This window comes from Myxocyprinus asiaticus, chromosome 25, assembly GCF_019703515.2.
Source record: "Myxocyprinus asiaticus isolate MX2 ecotype Aquarium Trade chromosome 25, UBuf_Myxa_2, whole genome shotgun sequence".
Classification (NCBI taxonomy): Eukaryota; Metazoa; Chordata; class Actinopteri; order Cypriniformes; family Catostomidae; genus Myxocyprinus; species Myxocyprinus asiaticus.
The window spans coordinates 23632759-23658039 of NC_059368.1; the positions used below are offsets into that span (position 1 = coordinate 23632759).

At 37.8% G+C, this 25281-nt stretch overlaps 1 protein-coding gene across 1 annotated transcript in view; it reads right to left on the bottom strand.

The window, feature by feature from the left end:
* Positions 1-324: 324 nt before the first annotated feature.
* Positions 325-25281, bottom strand: part of LOC127416427 (E3 ubiquitin-protein ligase SH3RF1-like) — a 123553-nt gene continuing 98596 nt past the window's right edge. Inside the window, exons 6-12 of the mRNA XM_051655789.1 lie at positions 17612-17722; positions 14692-14822; positions 13621-13791; positions 7261-7544; positions 6524-6852; positions 4588-4949; positions 325-3955 (exon numbers count right to left, since the gene is read on the bottom strand). Coding sequence (XP_051511749.1) covers positions 3787-3955; positions 4588-4949; positions 6524-6852; positions 7261-7544; positions 13621-13791; positions 14692-14822; positions 17612-17722 — 1557 coding nt within the window. The 3' untranslated portion in view covers positions 325-3786. The remainder of the gene's footprint in view (positions 3956-4587; positions 4950-6523; positions 6853-7260; positions 7545-13620; positions 13792-14691; positions 14823-17611; positions 17723-25281) is intronic.

Consider the following 25281-nt stretch of genomic DNA (forward strand, 5'->3'; position numbering starts at 1 on the left):
ACAAGTACATGGCTGCATAAGCAGAGTGCGCGTGCTAGACTGGCCTCCCTGCAGTCCTGACCATCTCCAATTGAGAAAGTGTGGTACATTATGAAGCACAAAATACAGCAACAAAGGCCCCGTACAACTGCACAGCTGAAGACCTGTATAATGGATGAGTGGGGGGACAATTCTGCTTGTTAAACTTAAACTTGTGTCGTCAGTGTCCAAAGGTTTCAAAGTGTTATTACTGATTAACAATTTTTATTGATTCACATAAATGTACCTCATAGAACAAAACATATATACATAGAATCAAACTTAACCCCAACAATTACTCCTCCCCCTTCCAATTCCACCCTAACCCCAGCAACATAACAGTGGTCTTAAATGACATAGACACACATGCATACACATAAAAAAAATACATAAAAAACAAAACAACAACAACAATCACACATCCACAAATGACAAATACCCGCTCCATTTCTCCATGAACACTTTATACCTCCCCGTTCTTCTGAATGTAACTTCCTCAAAGGCCGCCTCCCTTCCCATCTCCGAGCACCACTCCTGAAAAGAGGGTGCTCCAGCCAACCTCCAGCCCCTCAAAATGATCTGCCTGGTGATCATGACACTGGTTAAGACCCAATTCTTTATGGGCCTACTTACAATGTCAATGACCGCCCCATCACCCAAGATACAGAGTCTGGTGCAAAATAATACCTGAATACCTAACACCTCGCATACCAGACTCTGCACCTTTAACCAAAACTTTTGAATTTCAACACACCCCCCAAAAGACATGGGTTAAATCTCCATACTCTGATTGGAATCTCCAGCAGGTGGGTGTGTCTTTAAGACTAAGCCTATACAATTTAGAGGGGGTCCAATGGTTTCAAAGTGTTATTAAAAGAAATGTTGATGTTACACAATGGTAAACTTGACTTTTGCAACTTTTTTGGAGCATGTTGCTGATTTTATCCCTCGGATGTAATGGTCTTAAATGTGAATTGAAATTAGAATATTTTCAAAAAACCAAAACATAAATTTCATAAGGTAAAACATATAAAAATGTAGTGTTGTAGTGCTTTCAATATAGCACAAGTTAATCAAATTTACAAATCACTACCTGTGTTTTTATTAGAGGTCGACCGATAGTGGATTTTGCCACTACTGATAACTAAGGTGGTGGGAAAGGTCGATAACCCATTAATCGGCCGATAGTTTTTAAAATAGATTTAAAGAATGTAAAAAAAAAAAAAATTCTTATTCTTTCCATACTATGATGGGCAGATGCAGTTTATTGTTCAAACAAAATCCCCAAAACAACCAGAAAAATGTATGATTGGGTGCATAACACAGGACTTTTAAGTACATACAAGCCCGAAACATACTGGGGATTCTTATTTTGAAATGATGAAATGATTTAAAAAAAAAAAAAAAACTATCGGTAACTATCGGCATAGATTTTTGCCAATAACAATAGTTCCAAAAAGCAACTATCGGCACAGATTAATTGGTAAGACTGATATATCGGTCTACCTCTAGATTTTATTAGCATTTTCCATACTGTCCCAACTTTTTCAGAAGTGGGGTTGTAGATCTCAAACATATTTGAAAAAAACACAAACAGGTATCCCAAAAAGTCTTTCATAAAAGTTATTATTTTATTTCCCTCACAACTAGCAAGCCGTTTAATGAGTTTAAATGAAATGAACAGTGATCATATTTTGTTCTGCTCTATTACTATATGCAACTTCTCAACTAATTCCATCTCGCATGCGAGATCTTGACTGAGATTAATCATTTTAACATGTTCAAACTCTAAACATGCTTGATTCAAGCAGTGAAATGCTCGTTGTTTAGTGTGATTCAATCTACTGAAGGATTAAATCATTTAGAGCTGGAGCATCAGTTGTGTTACAAGGTTGTCCACGATTGGAGATGGAAACCAAATATCAAAAACAAAATCTTAACAAGTGGTTTGGTAAATTTAATTAATACAACCAATGAAGGCCATTGTGTTAGTTGCAAAGGCATCAAGATCAATGAAAAGTAAAGTGAATTGAATTTCAGAAAAGAACTGAAATTTGCAACAGGGCATATATGGGAAATATAAATCTATCAATTCTAAAAAATAAAACAACAACCATCAAACATCAAATTTGTGCTTTCAAAATAATAATATAATAATAAAACATTTCTACTATATGAAGCATAGGAATACACAAACATCATCATTTTCAAGTATATAAAACATGATATAACATACAATACTAAAGTACAGCAGACATCACCAGAACAGCCAATGTTTATAAAGTCATTTCTATATGCCACCATTATTGTGTGGAAGATGGGGTAAAACATTGTTATAATTGTTTTCATGAAATTAAGGCTAACAGCTATTTTTGTGTGAATAACCTTTAGAAACATCATCCCTATGAAGAATTTAAGTAGCTAAAACATGAGGGGCCGACAGGTCACTTGTCTCTATGTAAGGGATGATACAGCATTCTGAAGGAAACTATAAAGCAGCTGTAAATACCAGAGGGGGAACAAATTTACACAAAATAGTCAAATACGTGTGCACAAAGGCATAACAACATCATCACTGTAATGTACAGGGGTCTTTGTGCTTTTAGTATGGGTGACTGTTTCTGATGTTTAGCTTGTTACACAGGTCTTCTCTATTACCCCCCACCCACCCACACACACACACACACAAAAAAAAGAAAAAAAAAGATCACTTGGAACCAAGATGTTTTCACAAAGAAGATTATTAGTAGTATTTGATTTAAAATGTCTGAAGAGTGTAATCTTGTTCTTTTTAAAAAATAACATAATATGCCATCTTTTATTCCCTCACCCAGTATAACGCACTGCGACTACAGAAATCATTTTCAAATCCCATATCATCTTTCTTTTTACACCTAGTGATGTAAAGCCATAAACCCCTTAAAAAGGCCATAAAATCCTTCAATATTCTCAGCCAGCCAATGATTCAGACAATGAACAGCATTTTATGAAGTAATTGGTAATTGGCTGGCAATAAGCCAACCATCTTGGTTCACTCCACTGATTTCATGTTCAAAATGTTCTATATGCATTTGACCAATCAGCTCACATAACAAACCTTCCCTCCAAAGCGCAATTCCTTCTAAACGAAAATAAGTTAAATTAGTTTTTTTTTCCAGATGTAGAAAATTCATATTGTTCTCATCATGACTCAGATCAGCTTTTTTTTTTTTTTTTTGCTTATATACAGTAAAGTGAGACAGTACAAGGCACACATTAAAAGTCTTTGAAATGTTACAGATGCATAAATTAACAAATCCTATCAAGACATAAATCTACTGTGCTAGAACAAGGTCACCTAGTGCGAACGGCTAAAACAAACTCCTTTGAATCCATGTGTTTCAGGAAATGTTTTTGTTTCAGGACCTGTCTAAGTGGTTAAGGTATATTCATAGACTGGTCTACTCTTTTTTTCTTCTTTTTTTGTGTGTTACTGTTTGTCTTCGTTGTGGCTTGTTTCATTTTTGTTTTTTGTGTTTTCCTTTTTTGTAATTGAAAACCAATAAAAAGTTATTGGTCAACTCCATGCAACTGATGACCCTTAAAATTTGCAACTTCCAGCAGCTGGATCACGTGTTTGGTCAAATGACACAAGCAGTACACTTCCACTGATCTTGTTTACCGCGGCACATAATACGGAGCATTTGACAAGGCTGAAATTCAGTGTTGCCGTTTTCTGTGATGGAGAATTTTAATATCTAAGAGTTAGGTTTTTAGACACAAAGTGAGTTAGATACTATCAACAAAGCTGCCAGGGAAAAGGCCTGTTCGTCCGTTCCTCTGTAGTGTTCCTTTAAACCAGCCATCCTCTCGCTTTCTGTGCACAAATACAATGTCTCCCTCTTTAAGTTCCAGCTCTGCTTCGCTTTGGGGAGGGTAGGACACAACTACGCGGTACCTGGAGACACAAAGCAAATAACAAAGCCGTAAAAGTGAATGCTAATTAAACAATAAATGAATACTCTAGAGATTTGTTCAGACAGGCAGACAAATATGGCATATCCAACTCCGTTGTATTATTTGCAGTCTGCGCATTTAATCACGTGCATTTAACAGCAAAAAATCCGATGTTTACAATAATATGTGGTTTAAAATACAAATAAAATTTAATTTATTGGACTTATTGAGTCTGAACTGTCAGACTGGATTTCAAGTATTTTTTCTTTCTATCATTCGGGCCACAATGTGTGCTGTATTTAACATTATACAATGTGTACAATATTGTATGGAGTGCAAGTACACTAATTTCCAGAGAATTGTGAATCAATATATATATGTGAATGAATGAGAAGAATGCCTCTATTGCTTATGTTCTTTCTCCGTTTCGCTGACATTATTACTGTTGCAACCGATGTAGATACACTGAATACAATGGATATTTACTACACTGTCTACAAATGTGATTTCATCACTTGCAACATGACAAGTGTGGACAGTCTGTCCTATAAATCAAATTAAAAAAAAACAAATCGGATATGGAGTATGAACAAATCCTACAAGTCAGTCAGCCTTTGGCAGGCATTACTGTACCTTTCACACACGATTGGCCGCCCGTCATGCTGCATGGAGAGGAGGGAGGAGCATGGCTGCCGTGGAGGTGGGGCTATTGGAGCAGTGTTGTCCTGGGAGTTGCTCCTATGTGATGCTGGCTCTGTGTTTGATGATGACAATGAGGACGCAGAGAGTTCAGAGTCCATCGGACAGGCTCCTGCATGGCCATTGTTTCCCACCACAACGACTGCCGAGTTGGGCAGGGCCATTTCAGTTCCAAAAGCCCCCTGTGGCATGTCAAAAGCAACAGTTTGCTCCGCCTCCAATGTTGGAGAGGATGGGGGAGATGGGCGGAGCTTCTTTTTATTAGACAGCAGTTTCAACAGGCTTTTCTTTTCCCTCTGAAAAGACATATTTCATTGTAAATAAATGAAGCGTCTGAATGCACTATTTTGACTCCAACATACAGTATGGGTAATAATAACCCTACAACATCACATGATCTTTGAAGATTATCAGCTATCAAAAAGAGTGCCACTGACAAATGAAATGACATGTTATGTCATGACAATTTTATTATAAGTTTTTTTTATATAAATACTTATCGTTCATCCTACCCTTTAGGATCTTTTAAGGATCAAAGAGTTTCTTAAAAGCTCAGTTAATTTCCTTTTCTGGCTAGACAAACTCAGCCGCAGCTACAATGAGCTACAAAGCTAAAATGAACTCTGCTAATTTCTTATCACTTATTCTTCCCCTGCACTTGCGTCTTGGCTGACAGAGAAGTTAATCTGAACACTGTTGACTGACTTTAAATATCACTAAAAATCTAATATTTCCAGATGGAGAAAGATCTGGTTACAAAAACTAAACTAAATGGATAGGATCGACATGGATCGAACACCTTCAATTCCCCTAGATATCTGACACAGAAAGAAAAACATATCAGTACCGAAGTACGGAAGTACAGAGTACCAAGAAATCTCTCAGAACCCTGTGCCAAAGTGAACAACATTCAGGATTGTGCTCTCTATGATTTAAGCTCTATATCAGCAGGCTTAGCCATCCAGCTCAGCAAATGAGTAGAAACGAAGTGAATTCATAATTACAAAATGCATATTAAGTGCACATTAATGAATTGGTGAACAGGTGGGGGGGCCATTAAAAAAAAGACATAAGTGATGCATAACATTACAAACCATTATATTTAGTCAGAATCATATTTAGTCAATCATATTCAGTCTTTTACAAAATGGTCCCTTTAAAAAGCCCTGCAACTGAACAAGAGGGACTCTTGACACCTTTTTAATAACAGAGTAAACTTTCCCATTTGTTTGTGAGGTGGATTTCCACTTGTAACACAAGTACCAATTCATGGAATTAAAAGATTTAAAGGGATAGATCAATGGAGACATAGAGATTACTTTTATGCTGCCTTTATGTCCTTTTTGGACCTTCTGAGTTCTGGTCACCATTTACTTGCATTGCATGGACATACAGAGCTGAGATATTTTTCTAAAAATCTTAATTTGTGATCTGCACAAGAAAGTCATACACATGCGGGATAGCATGAGTAAATTAGAGAATTTTCATTTTTGGTTGAGCTATGCCTTTAAATAATTAATTATTGGTGTACAAATGTCTCAAGATTTAAAAAAAAAAAAAAAAAATGTGACATTTGCATGTGGTTCAGCTTTCTGAGCTAGAGGAAGACCACATTGTGCCCAACAAGAAACAACTATTAGCTGCTAACACAAGCACACACAAACAGCAATATCTACCTGATGAAATTTTTTAGAGCAGAGCAAAACTAGTTTATAAATCGCAAAGCCAATCAATTTTCCCTTTTTGCTAACTTTTAAGATGTTATAAACTCCATGACTGTTCCAGGTCTGTAAATCATCCTTTTTTTAAATTCTCTGAAATATCTAGGCCCACAACTGAGGGAACCTTGCAATAAATACTTAAGCCTCACCTTGCAGTCTTTATCCAGTCTACAAGCAACACCATGATTTGAGACTGCACCAAGAGACTTTGTGCTCCCGTGGGCCACAGGAAGAGCAACTACAGTGACAGGTCTCATGGCATCACTGTCTAAAGAAGCAGCACTGACATTAGGTGGGGTCAAGGAGGCAGCTGCACAGCCCATTGCCACACCCACTCTGGATGAGGAGGATCCAGGGCTGGAGCCGAGGACAGGTGATGGCTGAAGACACACTGCTGAGTTAGAAAGGTAGGCCACAGGATTGTGGGACTGGATGGGCATCACTGCTGCTGTAGGCCGATCCTGACTATGACACACAGCTAATGGGGAAAAGGTGGAGTAATTTGTAATTAAGGAAGTTTTATATTGTTGGCATAACAATTAATAAAACATTTCAGAATTTGTTTTTGTATGTGCCCCCTTTTTGTTGTAATGACAGCATGTACTCGAGCTGGCATGGATAAGTTTGTGTAAAACCTGATTATCCAAGTTATCCAGCAGATTGAGACAATTCCAAAGAGCATCTTTTGTGCTTTAAAGGAAGCAAATCTATATCTGACCTTTTGTACAGAGTTTATATAATCAATGCCACAAATTAGCTTATTTGATTAGCAGAATCTCAAATAAATCTTATCCATTTTACATCATAACATTTCGGTTTTAAATTTTTCTAAATCCTTCAACTAAATATTTTGTTTACTTGTAGGTTTAAATTATATTATATATACCTGTCCTGACTGCACTGCGTGCCTGATTGACGGTCATCTGTGAATTAGCATGCATAAGCACGTTGGGGTGCTGTCCAGTGGGTATATGTGCGGCTGTTACTAGAGCAGCAGGCAGTGGGCAAGATGGGGTGGCATTTGGGCAGACTGGGAGGGGTTTATTGGGGTCAGCACTCCCTACAGCGGCCCCGAGAGGAACAGAGGAGGGGCTAACAATGGTGACACCACGTCCAGCCTGGGAGCACAGAGTCAGGGGAACTTTTGGCTGACTGCTGCCAGAAACATTCCTACAGTAGAAAAGAGAGGAGGAAAAGTTCAGGACCCTTTAAACTCATTTCTCATTTTTAAAATCTTTTCTGATACAATGGTTGCAAAACATTTTCCAAAACAGCAGAATCACTTGATCACATGCATTTAACAGGGTTCGTAAAGATGCTTCAAAGTAAATTCAAGGACTTTCAAGGACTTTTCAAGCACATTTTTATTTGTTTTCAAGGACTATGCTCAAGATGTCATTTAAATAAATTATTTTTGTTAATTTTAAATAAAAATATTTTAACCATTCAGTTAATTTATTTTTATAAAACACCACACATCTTTACAGTGCATCCGGAAAGCATTCACAGCACTTCACTTTTTCCACATTTTGTTATGTTACAGCCTTATTCCAAAATGGATTAAATTCATTATTTTCCTCAAAATTCTACAAACAATACCCCATAATGACAGCATGAAAGAAGTTTGTTTGAAATCTTTGCAAATTTTATTAAAAATAAAAAACGAAAAAAAATCACATGAACATAAGTATTCACAGCCTTTGCCATGACACTCAAAATTGAGCTCAGATGCATCCTGTTTCCACTGATCATCCTTGAGACGTTTCTGCAACTTGATTGGAGTCCACCTGTGGTAAATTCAGTTGATTGGACATATATATATATATATTAAAAAAAACACACACACACACACATACATATATATATACACACACACACACACACACACACACACAATAATCATACTAACTATATTACAATACTCTCTCCACACCCCACCCGAGAGCACTCCAAAAACTCCAAATACCTGCCCCATTTCCGGATAAACAAATCCAAGACACCCCGTCTTCCCGATGACACCTCCTCATAAGCCGCCACCATCTCCACCTCCGTGCAACACTCCGGAAATGGGGGCACACCAGCTGACCTCCAACCCCTCAAAATAACCTGCCCGACGATCATCACACAGGTCAGAACCCAATTCTCTATATGACTATCCCCTACATCAATGACCGCCCAACGCCCAGAACACAAATTCTGGGGCAAAACGAAATCCGAGTGCCTACCATGTCAGACACAAAATTCTGAACCTTTAACCAGAATTTCTGGATCTCAACACACCACCAAAAAACATGGGCCATGCCTCCATCCTCCGACTGGCATCGCCAGCAGGTGGGTGTGTCTTTAAGACCAAGCCTATAAAATCTAAAATTTTGAATTGCATAAGATGCACCTTTGCATCTCTAGATGCAGACTTAACATTTTTAAGAATCCTAGCCCACACTCCCTCTTCCAATACCAAGTTGAAGTCTTTCTCCCATAATCTCTTAAGAGAGGTTAAAGCTCCATTCCCCCAAACTCTGAATTAACAGGGAGTAATACACTGATGCCTCATGACCTTTTCCAAAAGCAGTAATCATCTCTCCTAGAGTATCTGCTGCTTTAGGGGGGTGTGTGCTACCCCCAAAGACAGTACAAAGAAGGTGGCGCAGTTGTAAATACCTATAAAACCGAGATCTGGGGATCCCAAAATGTTGAACCAGATTTTCAAACGATCTCAATACTCCACTCTCACATAGATCACCGAGTGTAGTAACCCCCCTCCCAATCCACTCCGACCAGCAGAAAGGGGACTTACTGATACACAATCTTGGGTTCTGCCATATGCTCGAGGCAACACTTAAATAAATGTCAGATTTAAACATTCTGGACACTTTTGTCCATACCGAGTGTACATGCGAAATAACGGGGTGTGACTTAACTTCTCTGGTTAGTTTAATAGAGAGGCTTTGCAATGGCGAAATAGGGGCAAGAAATTCCTGTTCAATACCAAACCAGGGAGGGGCTCTCTCAGGTGGAAGAGACCAATGATCCAAATGTCTGAGACTGAACGCATAGTAATAAAACAAAATCTTGGGTAGGCCTAGCCCACCTTTGTCAATCGGCCTATGTAACTTATTGAAATGCAATTTGGGACGCTTACCATTCCAAAGGAAGGACTTCGCTATGCTATCAAATTGCTTGAAATAAGAGAGGGGGACATCTACAGGGAGAGATTGTAGCAGGTAGTTACATTTGGAATACAATTCATTTTAATAACATTAACCATCCCAATCATTGATAAATGTAATGAAGCCCACCTGCCCACATCGCTCGAAAACTTTTTTATTAAAGGGTCAAAATTAACTCTAACTAAATCAGACAAATTTGCTGGGAATAAAATCCCCAGATACTTAATGCCCTGTTTGGAAGGCGCCCGGCTGGAAAGCCGTTACTGGACAGTACGCTGTCAAAGCCAAAGCTTCGGATTCAGACCAATTAAGTTTGTATCCTGAGAGCTTGGAAAAAGAGTTAATAATTCTGTGGAGGTAAGGCATAGATCTAGCAGGGTCAGAGACAAATAATAAAATATCATCTGCATAAAGCAGAAGCTTATGCACCACACCTCCCGCCAGCACCCCTGGAAAATCATCCTCCTTTCTTATCGCGGCTGCTAATGGTTCCAGGGCAAGACAGAACAATAATGTGGAAAGAGGGCAACCCTGCTGGGTGCCCCTATCCAGAGTAGAATAATCTGAAATTAATCAATTTGTTTGTACCGCTGCTACAGGGTGTCTATAAAGTAACTTAATCCAACCAATAAATGTACACCCATACATTACCAAAATCTTAAAAAGATAATCCCATTCTACCATATCAAACGCCTTTTCGGGTCAAGTGAGATGGCAGCGACCAGAGACTGATCATTCACTACTGACCACATGATATTGATGAAACGCCTAATGTTATCAGAAGAGCTACGGCCCGAATAAACCCCACCTGATCTATAAGAGATGTCATAATCGGTTAGCCAAAATTGTTGACAAAATTTTTACATCTAGCTGGATCAGGGAAATTGGACGGTAACTCTTACACTCGCTTGGATCTTTGTCCTTTTTAAGAATCAGACTGATCCGGGCTTGCATCATGGTTGGCGGAAGCTTTCCATTCTTTAAAGATTCCTTATAAACGTCTAACAAAAGTGGAGCCAGTTCTGTAGCATAAGATCTAAAAAATTCAGCAGCAAAACCATCTGGCCCCAGAGCCTTGCCTGTAGGCAAGGCCTTAATTACCTCGCCAAGCTCCTCCAAGGTTATCTCAGAATCAAGAGAATTTTTTTGCTCAGTTGTCAATTTAGGGAGTTCTAATGGTTCCACAAAATTTCTAAAATCTTCATCAGAAGACGAAGACGTGGAACTATAGAGATCAAGATAGAACTCTTTGAAAGCATTATTAATATCAATGGCTGAGGTAAATATTTCACCACCACCAGATTTCACTGAGGGAATGATAGAAAGAGACTCTCTCTGCTTTATATATCTTGCCAAAAGCTTCCCTGCTTTATCCCCTGACTCAAAGTATGACTGTCTTGCCCTGAACAACCAAGACTCCACTTTCCGTGACAAAATAGTATTATATCTGTATTTCAAATGGGTCAATTCTCTGAGGCCATCGGACGACATTTGGCGCTTCAGCTCTGCCTCGGCACTTTTAATATTCTCTTCCAACTCCACAAGTTCACGTGCTTTGGATTTTTGGGTGAATGAGGCATACTGTATGATCCGACCCCTAAGAACCGCCTTAAGTGCCTCCCAGGCCACGCCCACAGAGGATACTGAGGACCAGTTGGTCTCCATATAAACATTGATTTCAGTCTTTATCATTTGTTGGAAATCAGTATTTTGCAAAAGGGATACATTAAAGCGCCAGCTATATGATTTGTTTTTCTCTGTATGTGACAACATCTCTAAACTCACCAGGGTGTGATCTGAGACTAAGATGTTTACAATTGAGCAATCCACAACAGATGAAATGAGGGACTTAGATATTTAAAAAAAATCTATTCTAGAATAAATCTTACGGACTGATGAAAAAAATGTATAGTCCCTACCAGATGGGTTCAAAAGTCGCCAGATATCTGCAAGACCAAGATTTGTACACAACCTGTGAAGTGTCAATGTTGCTCTAGTGGGCTTACACACTTTTGCTTCACTATAATCAAAGACTGAGTCCATCAAAAGATTAAAGTCTCCTCCCAATATTATATCATGATGGGTGCCCGCGGCCTGCAACATCCCTTCAAGATCTATTAAAAAAACCCTGTTCATCAGCGTTAGGTGTGTAAATATTAGCCAAAATCAGACTTTGCCTCTGAATTTCTCCTAAAACAACAATGACTCTTCCTAATTTATCTTTAATCTGTTTAAGACATTTTAATTGTAAATGTTTATTTATCAGTATAATGACTACCCTACTCTTACTAGAGCCTGAACTAAAGAAAACATTAGGTTAAAGGTTAGGTTATAATAATAAAAAAAAAAAAAATTTGCTATTTTCATGACCAAAAAAGTCAAGGGACATGTTTGTCAACATATTTTGATATTGATCCAAATGTTGTCAGAAATAACCTATTTTGTGAGACACAAAGCTTTCTTTACAGCAGGGGGCACTAGACGGCTCACAAAACTGAATCCTCCATTGATCTGCATTCAAATCATTCAAAATGTTTTACATCTCATATAACTATAACACAATTCCAGTGGGTCAGAAGTTTACATTCACTAAGTTAACTGTGCCTTTAAGCAGCTTGGAAAATTCCAGAAAATGATAGGCTAATTGGCATCAATTGGAGGTGTACCTGTGGATGTATTTTAAGACCTATCTTCAAACTCAGTGTCTCTTTGCTTGACATCATGAGAAAATCAAAAGAAATCAGCCAAGACCTCAGAAAAAAAAAAACTGTGGACCTCCACAAGTCTGATTCATCCTTGGGCGCAATTTCCAAATGCCTTAAGGTACCATGTTCATCTGTACAAACAACAGTACACAAGTATGAACACCATGGGATGACGCAGCCATAATACCACTCAGGAAGGAGATGCATTAGATATGAACGTATTTTGATGCGAAAAGTGCAAATCAATCCCAGAACAACAGCAAAGGACCTTGTGAAAATGCTGGAGGAAACAGGTAGACAAGTATCTATATCCACAGTAAAACGAGTCCTATATCAACATAACCTGAAAGGCTGCTTAGCAAGGAAGAAGCCAATGCTCCAAAACCGCCATAAAAAAAGCCAGACTACAGTTTGCAAGTGCACATGGGATAAAGGTCTTACTTTTTGGAGAAATGGCCTCTGGTCTGATGAAACAAATATTGAACTTTTTGACCATAATGACCATCATTATGTTTGGAGGAAAAAGGGTGAGGCTTGCAAGCCGAAGAACACCATCCCACCCGTGAAACATGGGGGTGGCAGCATCATGTTGTGGGGATGCTTTGCTGCAGGAGGAACTGGTGCACTTCACAAAATAGATGGCATTATGAGGAAGGAAAATGATGTGGATATATTGAAACAACATCAAGACATCAGCCAAGAAGTTAAAGCTTGGTCGCAAATGGGTCTTCCATGACCCCAAGCATACCTCCAAAGTTGTGGCAAAATGGCTTAAGGTCAACAAAGTCAAGGTATTGGAGTGGCCATCATAAAGCCCTGACCTCAATCCAATAGAAAATTTGTGGGCAGAACTGAAAAAGCGTGTGTGAGCAAGTAGGCCTACAAACCTGACTCAGTTACACCAGTTCTGTCTGGAGGAATGGGCCAAAATTCCAGCAACTTATTGTGAGAAGCTTCTGGAAGGCTACCCAACACATTTGACCCAAGTTAAACAATTTAAAGGCAATGCTACCACATACTAACAAAGTGTATGTAAACTTCTTACCCACTGGGAATGTGATGAAAGAAATAAAAGCTGAAATAAATCATTCTCTCTACTATTATTCTGACATTTCACATTCTTAAAATAGTGATCCTAACTGACCTAAGACAGGCAATTTTTTCTACGATTAAATGTCAGGACTTGTGAAAAACTGAGTTTGAATGTATTTGGCTAAGGTGTATGTAAACTTCTGACTTCAACTGTATGTCTGAAGGATACTCCAATGGAAAGCCAGAAGACAATCTAATCTTTCCTCAGCTTACTGGGTGTACATGTCTGAGTGCTAACATGTGGAAGTGAGTGAGTGTGTGTGTGTGAGTGTATCGTACCTGCTGACAGGACTCATGTAGTTACCAGGAAACACTCCAATCTTGCCGGTGTGCATGGATGTTCCTTTAAACCAGCCGTCCTGACAGCGCTCCAACACCAGAAACATTTCCCCTTTACGCAGTTCCAACTCATCTTCCTTACGGGGTGTATATGGAAACATTGCTACATACCTGAGAGAATCACACAAAATATACAATAAAAAAATAAATAATGCAACTCTCTTCTTATGAAGTTTAATACTATTTCATGTATTTAAGTAAGTTGGCCTTAGATGCAATACCACAATTCAAACAGGGGTGGGCACCGTTTCCACACTTTTGCCTTGTATCACAACAAAATCTCTCTACATTGGACTAATTAATGAGAAATTCTAAAGAGCTCCTCTTTAGACATGTCAATTGTTATTTTTTAACAAGCATTTGTTATTTTAAGAGGTTTGACCATAACGTGATAATTATATGTATTATGTAATATGACCTGTATTTTTTAATTACCACAATACACACAAACACACACGCACACACACACACACACACACACACACACACACACACACCTAAATCAAATTTCTAAGGACACCAAAACGACATGCTTTCTTTAAAAACTTGAACTGAGGAACATTATTGATAACAGGCATAAATATACTCCACTCAGTGCACTAAGAATGAATCCATTAGAAATCAAGTGTTTAGTGCAATTCTGAGTTGTAATGGAAATAAAGGTGAAAGATGAGGGGTCAGGCCTCAAGTTAGGGCCCCAGTGACAGCCCTACACCTCTTAGAATTGTGGACCCTCACCTGTGTTCAGTCATGCTCAGCTGGCATTGGGTTACAACAGAAAGGTGAGTTAAGAGTTGAAAGCAGTATCTCAAAAATGATTGTTTATGCTGTGTGTGTGTGTGAGAGATACTTAATGAGATGCAAACAAGACCATGGAATGGTAAAAAATAAATGCTTTGGATAACAACATACCTCTCCAGCATTACATATCTTCACATACTTTCTGTTTGCTTTTAAAAAAATAACAAATTTGAAGTATGTGTATGTGTTTTACACTACAGTTGTACTCACACTGTGGGTCTTTGACGCCCACTCTGGTCACCTGCAGTGGGTGATGGTCTTTGACCAGCAGTCAAGGTGGCAGAGGCCACAGCTGAAGGCTGTGACTGAGGTGGAGGGGGTGGAGGAGGGGGAAGAGCCTCCTAAAAAAATCAAACACTCCTGATTTAGTATTATGACACCAACAAAATTAAGCATATGATGTCAAAACACAAAACAAACACAATTATTAAAGCATGTTCCTTAAAGTAATAGTTCACCCAAAAATTACAAATCTCTCTCACGTTTGGGTGAACTATTCCTTTAAGGTGTTGTAATGAATTGTTCAAATTACTAAAATCAGGTCATCTTTTCAAAACACTACCTATTACCAACATAAAAATTTCCAAACGTGTATCCAAAAGATCACAGACACATACTCGCATGTTCTTCTTTTGAGCCATTTTACTGTATTACTCACTCTAGGCTGTTAATTGATAATTTGTGATGTGTTGTGTATTCACATACTGTATCTGTAACAGTACATTAGCAGCATGATATGAGGACAAAAAGATCTCTACAAGTTTGGACTGACAATCGAACCATAAAGCTTAATCCCTCTGACTGTGACTTTCCAGCTTGCGTATTGGTCGCTGAAAACTGGGTAGTTTGGCTGTGGCAGCTGATTGGTGGATATCCAGCCTGGTCTAAACGTCTGGCTGAGAAAAGATAAATTGGTTCCATACGACCTAACGCAGACATCTGCAAACAAACTTTATGAGCCCAGTGGCACCACTGTGAAAACAACTCTCACTTTGTAATGAACAGTTTAACTAGTTTTGTTGTTTTAAGGGACTACATAGATGTACAACAAGGGGGAGAAGATCTGTGTAACAAGCTAAACAACAGAAAAAGTCATGGACTTTTTTTTTGCAGTTTTTTGACAGGTAAGATGTGCCAAAAAGTTAATTTACAATTCTCCTATAACACTTTCTCTCATCTAATCTGTTTGATCCATTTTGGTTTAGTGTTAATTGCTTAATGCAAATTAATAGCAAAAAGCAAAACTTCTATACTAACCTCTGTTGTTTTTAAAATCGACATGAAATGCTTTGATGCTTTTTAAATGTGATCAGAAATTGACTGGATTGTGAAAAGTGGCCGCTACACACCAGGATGAAGGCAGACTGAATGTAAGTTTTCTAAAACAAAAAATAAATCGGTATTTGGCTATTGGTTGACATGATCCAATAGCCCATGCACCCCAAGTGAGGTCAGTGGAAAAGCAAAATCATTTCAGAGGAAGACCATGTTGTTACATTTTATTTAAAAGTTACAAATTACTAAGACCAGGAATTTGCATTAAGAAAGTAAATAGGGTCTGTTTTGATCTGGTTCATGTTGAGGGTCTGTTCCATGTTGAGTTTAAAATCACCCCACATACAGATAACAGAGGCATGTTTTTTTCCTTTTTGAAAACAAAAGGAAACCATACCCATATACCACCGCACACACATCAATCTAAGAAAGCCATTAGTGTCCAGCCTGAGGCCCACACCAATCCCAGAAAATACTGTGTGTTTGTGTTAAGGGAGATTAAGGGCTATCAGATGGCAAACAGTCCTAGTTCAGAGTTACTGTTTGAGTTGGAATGAGTATCTGGTTGCATGCGTATGTATATAAGAAAAGGAGGGAGAATTTTTTTCTGTTGTTATGTGTTCGTGTTTCACATGGTAATGATGCTTAAAGGTATGCTTAAATGCTTGAGGTAATGTGCTTGCCCAAGGAGAAGTTCCTTGTGTAAGATTCTCAAATAAGCAGTTAGGGCCAAGCTTTTGTATTTGCATGCAAAACAGCATGAACACATGTGTAATATGTGCAGTTGCGGTCGACCAACATGGGTTTTCCAATGGCTGATGCCGATATCTAGAGAGCAGGACCACTGTGTCTCAAATTATTACTTTGAATAAAGTAAATAGTAAAAAAAACGTTCCACTATTTAACTTAACTTGAATGTTATAAGTCTTTATAGATTTTAAGGGGGAGCTAGCAATTCTGTTCAATAATATTTTCCCCCAGATTTCTGAAGAATTTGAACAGCTATGATTCACAAAGTACTACTCACAGATCCCCACCCCTTACATGTACATTTATTAAATAAATTAGCTAATTTGATGATTACAGTCAACATTAAGAGTGCAGTACTGTCAGCTCTCTTTAATACAGTTTACATTTAAATCCATTCTGCAAATTATCCCTCAAAATCAAGCACAGAAAATCCACAAAAAAAAAAGTCAAATTAGCAGTAACTTATTCAGCCAACTTGATGTATTTATTGGCCAGTAGTATCAAGTACTAGGGTTGCGCCTAAGCATTTATATACAGACATGGTCTCTTTATACATACAGGTCAGAAGCAGAATGCCATTATCTCATGTCAATAAACACAGAGTAGTGCTGAACAGTTAATCGCAATTAAATCGAAATCGCAATATGAGATTAATTAAAAACCAGACCTTGCGGTTTAAATAAATAGTCTGCAGGCACTGCTCACTATGCTCACTGTATGTGCGCAGCTGCTTGATGATTATGAGCAGAGAGCATTATATTTTCAGCACTCGCGATTCACTAATTGCACATTTGCATAATTCCAAACATGCCTGGCTGCTAAATGTTACTATCCAAATCTAAAGTAACCTCATAACACCAGGTTTTTGTGGACAGAAGAGTGTCTTCCTGCAGTGTTCCATCAAAATAAAGGCTTAAGTGTTTAACCAAAATACAAAAGCAATGCTGCATGCAAGTTAAGAAATTATTAAATAAATATGGTACTGTTTTATAACAATAATATTTATTTATTTATTATTTTTATTATTAAACAAAAATATATTTCCGTAATAAATTCTTAACTTAATATTGCTTTATTGTAACTTTAAAGGAATTTTCAGACTCACCACTGGAATTGATGCATAGCTGGTCTCTGGTGGAAAGGTGAAAACTGTCGCTGTGGTGACAGGACTACTAGGTGGAGGAGTAACAATGAGTCCTGTTGTGAAAATGTGAACCTAAGAGAAGACAAATAACAAGGATTGACCTGTTATTTAAAAATTGTATCATCTGGCAAATGAAAGCATATTTAAGACACTGTAAGATTCTATTCGGCTAAAGAGATGACACAGAAAGGAATGTAACCATGCAAAATGTGGGTAGATAACCACACGCATATGTGCACCTGACAATTTCTATTAAGACAAACCAACTTTAATGTAAAGAGACATCTTTGTAACTACGTCAGCCTGACTGTACACGCAAACAGTCACTTTGATCAAATTCACATTAGTTCTTCATGCCTGAAATCCATCCACTCAAGACCAACATTTGTGGCCTAAAAATGTCATTACCAATGAGAACATGTCCTTGGTGACTTAGTGACATGTCAAATTAACTTTTACTCTGATTGGTCAGCTGGGGATGCATCAGAGACCAAAGCTGATTAATGACTGGCTGACAGAGACCATGTGAGGCCCTATGTTTGTATAAACTAACAAGGAGTCACAAATCAAGAATAAAAACAGAAGTTTTATGCCCAGACGTTTTCTGAAAACATTATTAGCACACTCCAAAACCATGACATGCATAGAACCTCTAGAGCAGCTACCAAGTATGAGTGGTGCATCTTGTGTATTTTATATTAAGTTCTCAGATGTTGGGATCACAGGGCTTCACACAGATCCTACAGAAATAAACATACAGTTTTAGCATAAACAGAAGTTTTGAGAGACACTACAGACGAGTCAGAATCAAACAGATTTGTAGGTTCAAAGGGAGGTGTTGCAGAACTTCAACAAAGACATCTGTGCTGGGACACATTCAATAACTGGAATGAGTCAACTACCTGAGCGAATGATATACTAGCGTCATTTCGAAGGGAAAGTCTGTGCTTCAGTTCATCACATTTGTTCAGAACATACTCTTCAGACTAGAGTTGCCAACTTCAGCAGAGGAAAATAAAAGACATTCTCAGTTTGTTTTAGGAAAACAAGGGAAACTACCTATTTCTTAATATCATATATGTCATTTGAAATTTAAGGAAACTATTGGTAACAGGTCCAAAACTGACCATATTGTAAATGTCACAGTGTATGCCTGTAGCAATGTATTTGTAAATAAAAAATTAACTGCAACCACCTTTTCTTATACATTGTACTCTGCAATTTTTAACAATGCCACTTATATGCTTAACCCTTTCAAACACAGTAAATACTGAAGCATTCTCATACAACCCACTTTCCATATGGATTTAATTCAGTCCTTTAAATACAGGATGATTCTGTATTATATGGGGCACAGACAATATAATAAGTCCTGAAATTCTGTTCCTTATTCTAAAAGTCATGTACATATCTATGCAAGAGCCAAAGAGGCCAAAAATAGTCCTTATCATAAAACAGACATAGATATAATTATACAAAAATGATAACATCCACAATTCACTTTCATGCTTGATTCAATTTCCCATACTTTCCTTTTCTCAGTGCCTCCGGGAAATGTAACTCTTGAACGTTTCTGCACATTGTATGTGCTGTGGTGCCATTTGTCATTAATGACCTTTTTTTTTCTCTTTCCACCTCAGATCCTGATTTAGCTTTATACTTCTCACTTTATAACCCAAAGCCAATAAGCCCAAACACCAGGTTTCACCAATTAAGCCTCTACTAAACTCATAACAGCTAATGAAATGGGCATGAGAAAAGGCCAAATTCTATAAAATCTGTAAGAACTAACAATGCTTGTGTGTGCACATACAGTGGTCTCAGAAAGGATTTAAACACTAAAGAAACAATTACTGTAAAAATGTATGAATGTTATTACATTAGATCATTGATTCTCAACTGGTTTTTCCTCAGGACCCAGATTTTACATTGATCATAAAGTAGTGACCCAACAGAGTACTGTTTATCTTAGTAAACAAAGAAGTAAATACAAATGTCTTTAAAATCCAACATTGAACATGAAACATCAAACATTATTGTCTACTGGTTTATATCAATGTAGATGTGTTCATGATTTTTGAAGATGAGGGCTCAACCAACCTTTCAGTGTTGGCACCTACCTAATTTGGCAAGGTTTACCAGGTGGCACATACCGGTAATTTAAAGTTACCATACCAAAGAGTTTGAATGAACGGACAGCATTTGACATCAACAACAAAAGATATGGGAATTCCTCTCATGTTTAATATCAAAAGTAATTAAATGTACAGGGTATATAAATGTGCAGGGTAATTAAAAGTACAGGGCTGCATTTTTACAACAAAGGACAGACTTTAAAAGCTACTGGCCTGAAAACGTTGTTAAATAAATGTTTTTTAATTCTACAAGGCCTCTTTCTGGTATCAAAGAACTCTCAAGTATTCATATTTGATTTAAGGTTTAAAACCTGAGCAAAACATCTCAGGTTCGTGGGAATCTCTTGGTTTCTTTCGCTGAAAGTATATGGACACCCCTTTCTAATTAACATGTTTGGCTATTTCAGCTACACCCAGCAATATTCTTAGACATAGACTTTGTCACTGTCATAGGATGCCACCTTTTGAAGTTCTGCTCTCCTAGACCTTACTGGGAAATGTTTAGGTGCAACAACATCTCAACACGAAGAGGTAAGCCACACAAGCACACAAAATGAGGCTGCTAAGTGCTGATTAAACACATTACAAATTTGCACATTCAAATCACCTGTCTTCAATTAAAACACTATCAATTAAGTCCAAACTGCCAATGGAAGCATCTTTAGCATAGGAACTGTTCGTAGTAAGTTTCATAAACTGGGTTTCTATGGCCCAGCAGCTGCATGAACGCCTCACATCAACATGCACAAAAGGCAGACATCGGCAGGAGTTGTGTAAAGTACACCGCCGTTTAACGCTGGAACAGTGGAAATGATTCCTCTGGAGTGATGAATCACGCTTCACCATCTGGCAGTCTGATTGAAGAGTATGTGTTTTGTGGATGCCAGGAGAATGCTACTTGCATGAATGCATAATGCCAACAGTAAAGTTTGGTGGTGGAGGAGTAATGGACTGGGGCTAGGCCCCTTAATGCCAGTGAAGACAAATCTAAATGCTTTGGCATACAAAAGTATACTACAGATGTATGTGCTTCAAAAGTTGTAGCAACAGTTTGGGGAGGGCCCTTTACTCTTCCAGCATGACAATGCCCTTGAGGACAAAGTGAGATCTGAAAAAATTATTCACTGAGTCTAGAGTGGAACAAGTGGTAACTGACTGGCAAAGCCCAGACCTGAACCCCTTGGAACCGTTTTGGGATGAATTGGAACACTGACTGTGAGCCAGGACCCATGACAACATGAGTTTCAACCATGTAGTGTATGTTTTACTCTTCTATTTATCAATTTTATTCACTAATCAACTATATTGCTAGCCCCTGCATCCTAAAATGGAGAGAATGATTGACAGGCAGAGAAAAAGAAGAATGGGAACAGCATACTACCATACTACTTTTGCTGCAGTATACAGTATGTATACTGTGCGTAGTATCGGGGGCATCGCTCGGGCAAAACATGACTTTAGCCTAGCCCTGAATTTTTCGGAACTGCCCAAATGTTGAGTGGAACTGAGGTGAGTTACATTATTATGAACATGTTGGTTATTGTGAGGGTTTCCCTGCATTTAAAAGTAAATTATATTTGTCTTGCGTTCTGTGCTTTATACGCACTAAATATGCTTCTCAACCTAAACACACATTTGTGTAGTGCAACTGAAACCTGGTTTTCACTTGCGAGCCATCAGAACCACAAGCTTGAGTGGTCCGCTCTGCTCTGTCCTACTGTATATGGAGCGTGTGCATGTGTCAACCGGGCTTCTTTCGATATGCGAGCTCCAGAGATAAGATACTGTAGCTCAGAGCAAATCACTTGAGCAAGTCCACATACCACAAAACTTAAGTGATCCTTCTGAATTCTACGGAGAATTCTCTTCTGAGAGTATAATGCAGAAGTCAAACCTCTCCAACAGCTAGACAGACCAGACAATATTAATAGCACTGACAAGGTCTTGCCTGTGCTTATGGCATTGAACTGTAGATATAAGGGCAAGTAAATAAACAGCTTTAAAGTCTGGACCTTTAAGACTAATGGACAAATTATGGATACATTTTTCCTTCTGTGTAATATATGTTCTGTTTTAATGTTTTTTTATTTATTTATTTATTTTTATTGCATTGTTAGCCTTTAGATATTTCTAAATATTACTCAAATCATTAAGCCTGATGAAATGAAAATAATATATCTTATGGAGTAAGAAGCAAAAATTTTCACTTGCACAGTCCAAACTACGAAAAGTTGTCTACAGTCACAATGTTATAACTAGTTCTATAGAAATTAGGTGTTAATAACTGTAAATCAAATTTTGTTTGATTTCACATAGAATATAGCTTAATGTAAAAAAATATAATAATTTATAATAAAATCTGAAATAAATTAAAATCTGTGTCACATTCAAAAGGTTACAGACACTTGGATAAAATAAAAATAAATTGAGTACTGTTTTACATGCTTTACATCAGGTACTTATGTAAATACCATGGTATAAATCAAAATACCATCATATTACCATCTCTATACAATGGTACTATCACAGCTGGCTACGTTTTTGAAAGGTCATTGTGAGAAACTGTGAGAAACAACTAGTGAGGTCAAGTGAATACATAAAACTTTAGAGATGCATTGAATCCCATATTTACATTAATGCTACACAAGATAATTTTAAAATGCTGCTTCCAGACACCAGAATCACATGCTTTGGTGCTGTTCTTGTGGGGGAAGGGGAACAAATTATTATACTGGGGGAGCCCCTGATGATGTGACCCTGCATAGCATGCCAATTTTCTATATGCATAGAATACCTAAGCATTCTACTGTTTTAGATGTTTATTGAGGAAAATGGCCAACTTGTTCATTTGTGTAAAATAGCTAGTATTCTATTCAGAACATAGCCCAATTATCTACATTTATATTACTGAACACAAAAATTACAGGTTTCAGTCATATGAAATCAAAAAGAGACACTGAAATTTCAAACAGAATTGCAGTCTGAAGTCAGAAAGGCTTTGAGCAGAATTTACAGAGAATATTATAGTGGAAAGAGCAGACAATTGTGATGGATGAAAAAATAAAACAGATGAAAGAATTTGCTGCAGTACACGAAAGGTAAATGAAAAAACTGGGACTAAAAGAAGAGAATTATAGACTCATAAAACAGAGTGCATATTACAAACATTCTGGTTATGCATACATAATATAGTCTGTGTCTTGTGTAAATACACTTGGTAGTGCTACAAAACAGAGGTATTAAGTTTAAACACGGTCCTGGTTTCATATTAACCCATATGATGACGAATTCTGTTGCTTGAGAAACTGTCTCATGTTCATTAAGTATCAACACTTGTTTACAAAAGCCACCACACATGCTTCCTCATTCCACTGGTGCCAAGAATTCACTCTCATAAAACTCAATCAGGGTCAGCTTTCATTACACCCTGTCTGAGCTTCTCTTTTATTAACTTGAAAAAAGATCCAAGAGCATAAAGATACGACCGAAACTATGACATAGGTATAATAAGTCTCCAGTTGTTTTCAATGTTTTGTGCCATAGAAGTGTGGAATGAGGACTTTACAGAACTGCAGAGAGATTCTCAGGCAGATGACGGCATACGTGGGAGGCCATCGTGGAGAAGTCATGCAGTCATTAATGGCCATTTCCTGATTTTTTTAAATATATATTTTAGAAGTGGGAATCAGCAAGGACCCGACGATACGATAATATCTGGGTCCCGCGAAATTATAATACTGGGAAAATTGCGATGAGATCTTTCACTCATTTCTCGTTCATCTTTACTAGACTTTGGTGTTTTGCGCAACAAGTACTGAACTTCATGCTTTAACAATATAGGCTTGCCAGTGTCATAAAAAAATGACAAGAGAATAGTGTACTTTGGTTCACTGTGTTTTCATCGTTACACAAAAACCCTTGCAGTTTAGCTATACAAAGTAACTGTCATACTTACAAAAGAACCAATTATAGACATACATTTTTAGCTTGTTCAGAATAAGGATGCTCCGATACCATTTTTATTTTTTGTCTCCAGATCCGATAACTTAACTCTTAGTAACGGCTGATACCGATTTTATACCAGTGTTGTTTTTACTTAATCAGTTTAGTGTATCTATACCTCACTGTGTGAAGCTGATTAGGGGTTCTTTTTTATTTGCAAAGAAACAAAAACATCTAACTACACATTATTTCATTATAAAATAGAGAGAGAGAGAGAGAGAGAGAGAGAGAGAACAATTACATAAAGAATGTGAAGCCTATTAAGAAAACCGTAATTTTTTTAATAGTCTATTGGATAATGCAGCAGCACAATTACTAGTAATTCCGGTAAAAGTCTTCAGTAGGAAAGAAGCCAGTTCCCTTTACCTAATTTTTCAATGTATCTGGACTTAAATGGCTTCAGACCATTTTTTGTTCACTCCAGTTGTAATATGACATTAGTCCACTTTACAAACAGAGTTCTTTTTTTGGAACCCAGTCAAGTTTTAGTTTTTTTGGACATGCCTACTCACTCTTTATTAGATTTTTTTGTTATTACAATTTTATTGATTCAAAAGATAAAACACACAAACACAACATAAAAAACGGAATCAATTATTCACATTACCCCCCCCCCAAATAAAATAAATAAAAAATATACATTAAAAAAACAAGATATACATTCAAACAAAATCAATAAAACACATACCCAACTAAACTACAAATCCCTCTCCACAGCCACTCCCTGAGAACCTTCCAAAAAAGCCAAATAACCCCCCCCACTTCCTGACGAACAAATTCCATTTCCCCAGCCTTCTAAAAAAACATCTCAAACGCCGGCACCTCGCCCATCTCCCCGCACCATTCCCTAAATGAGGGTGCCCCAGCTGACTTCCATCCCCTGTGGACCAATCATGACTCCGGTTAGGACCCAACCTTTTAAATATTTGTCCTCAATAATAAGTGTCGACCCATCGCCCAGGATACAGAGTCTGGGGCTAAATGAAAGTTCAGTGTTCAACACCTCACACATAAAGTTCTGAACCTCCAACCAAAATTCTTGGATCTTTACACATCCCCAAAATACATGTATTGTGTCCCCGTCTTCTGATTGGCACCGCCAGCAGGTGGGTGTGTCTTTAAGACCCAACCTATACAATCTAGAAGGGGTCCAGTAGAACCGATGCAAAATCTTAAATTGCATCAGATGGACCCTTGCACCTCTAGATGCAGACTTGATGCTTTTTAGGATCCTAGCCCACACTCCCTCCTCCAATACAAAGTTTAAATCTTTCTCCCATAATCTCCTGAGAGAAGATGAAGCTCCATCCCCAGACTCTGAATTAACTGGGAGTAATACACAGATGCTTCATGACCCTTCCCAAAAGCAGTAATCACCATTTCCAGAGTATCTGTCACTTTAGGGGGGCGTACATAGTACAGGGCAGGTGGCGCAGCTGTAAATACCTAAAGAACTGGGATCTAGGAATCTTAAAATGTTGCACCAAATTATCA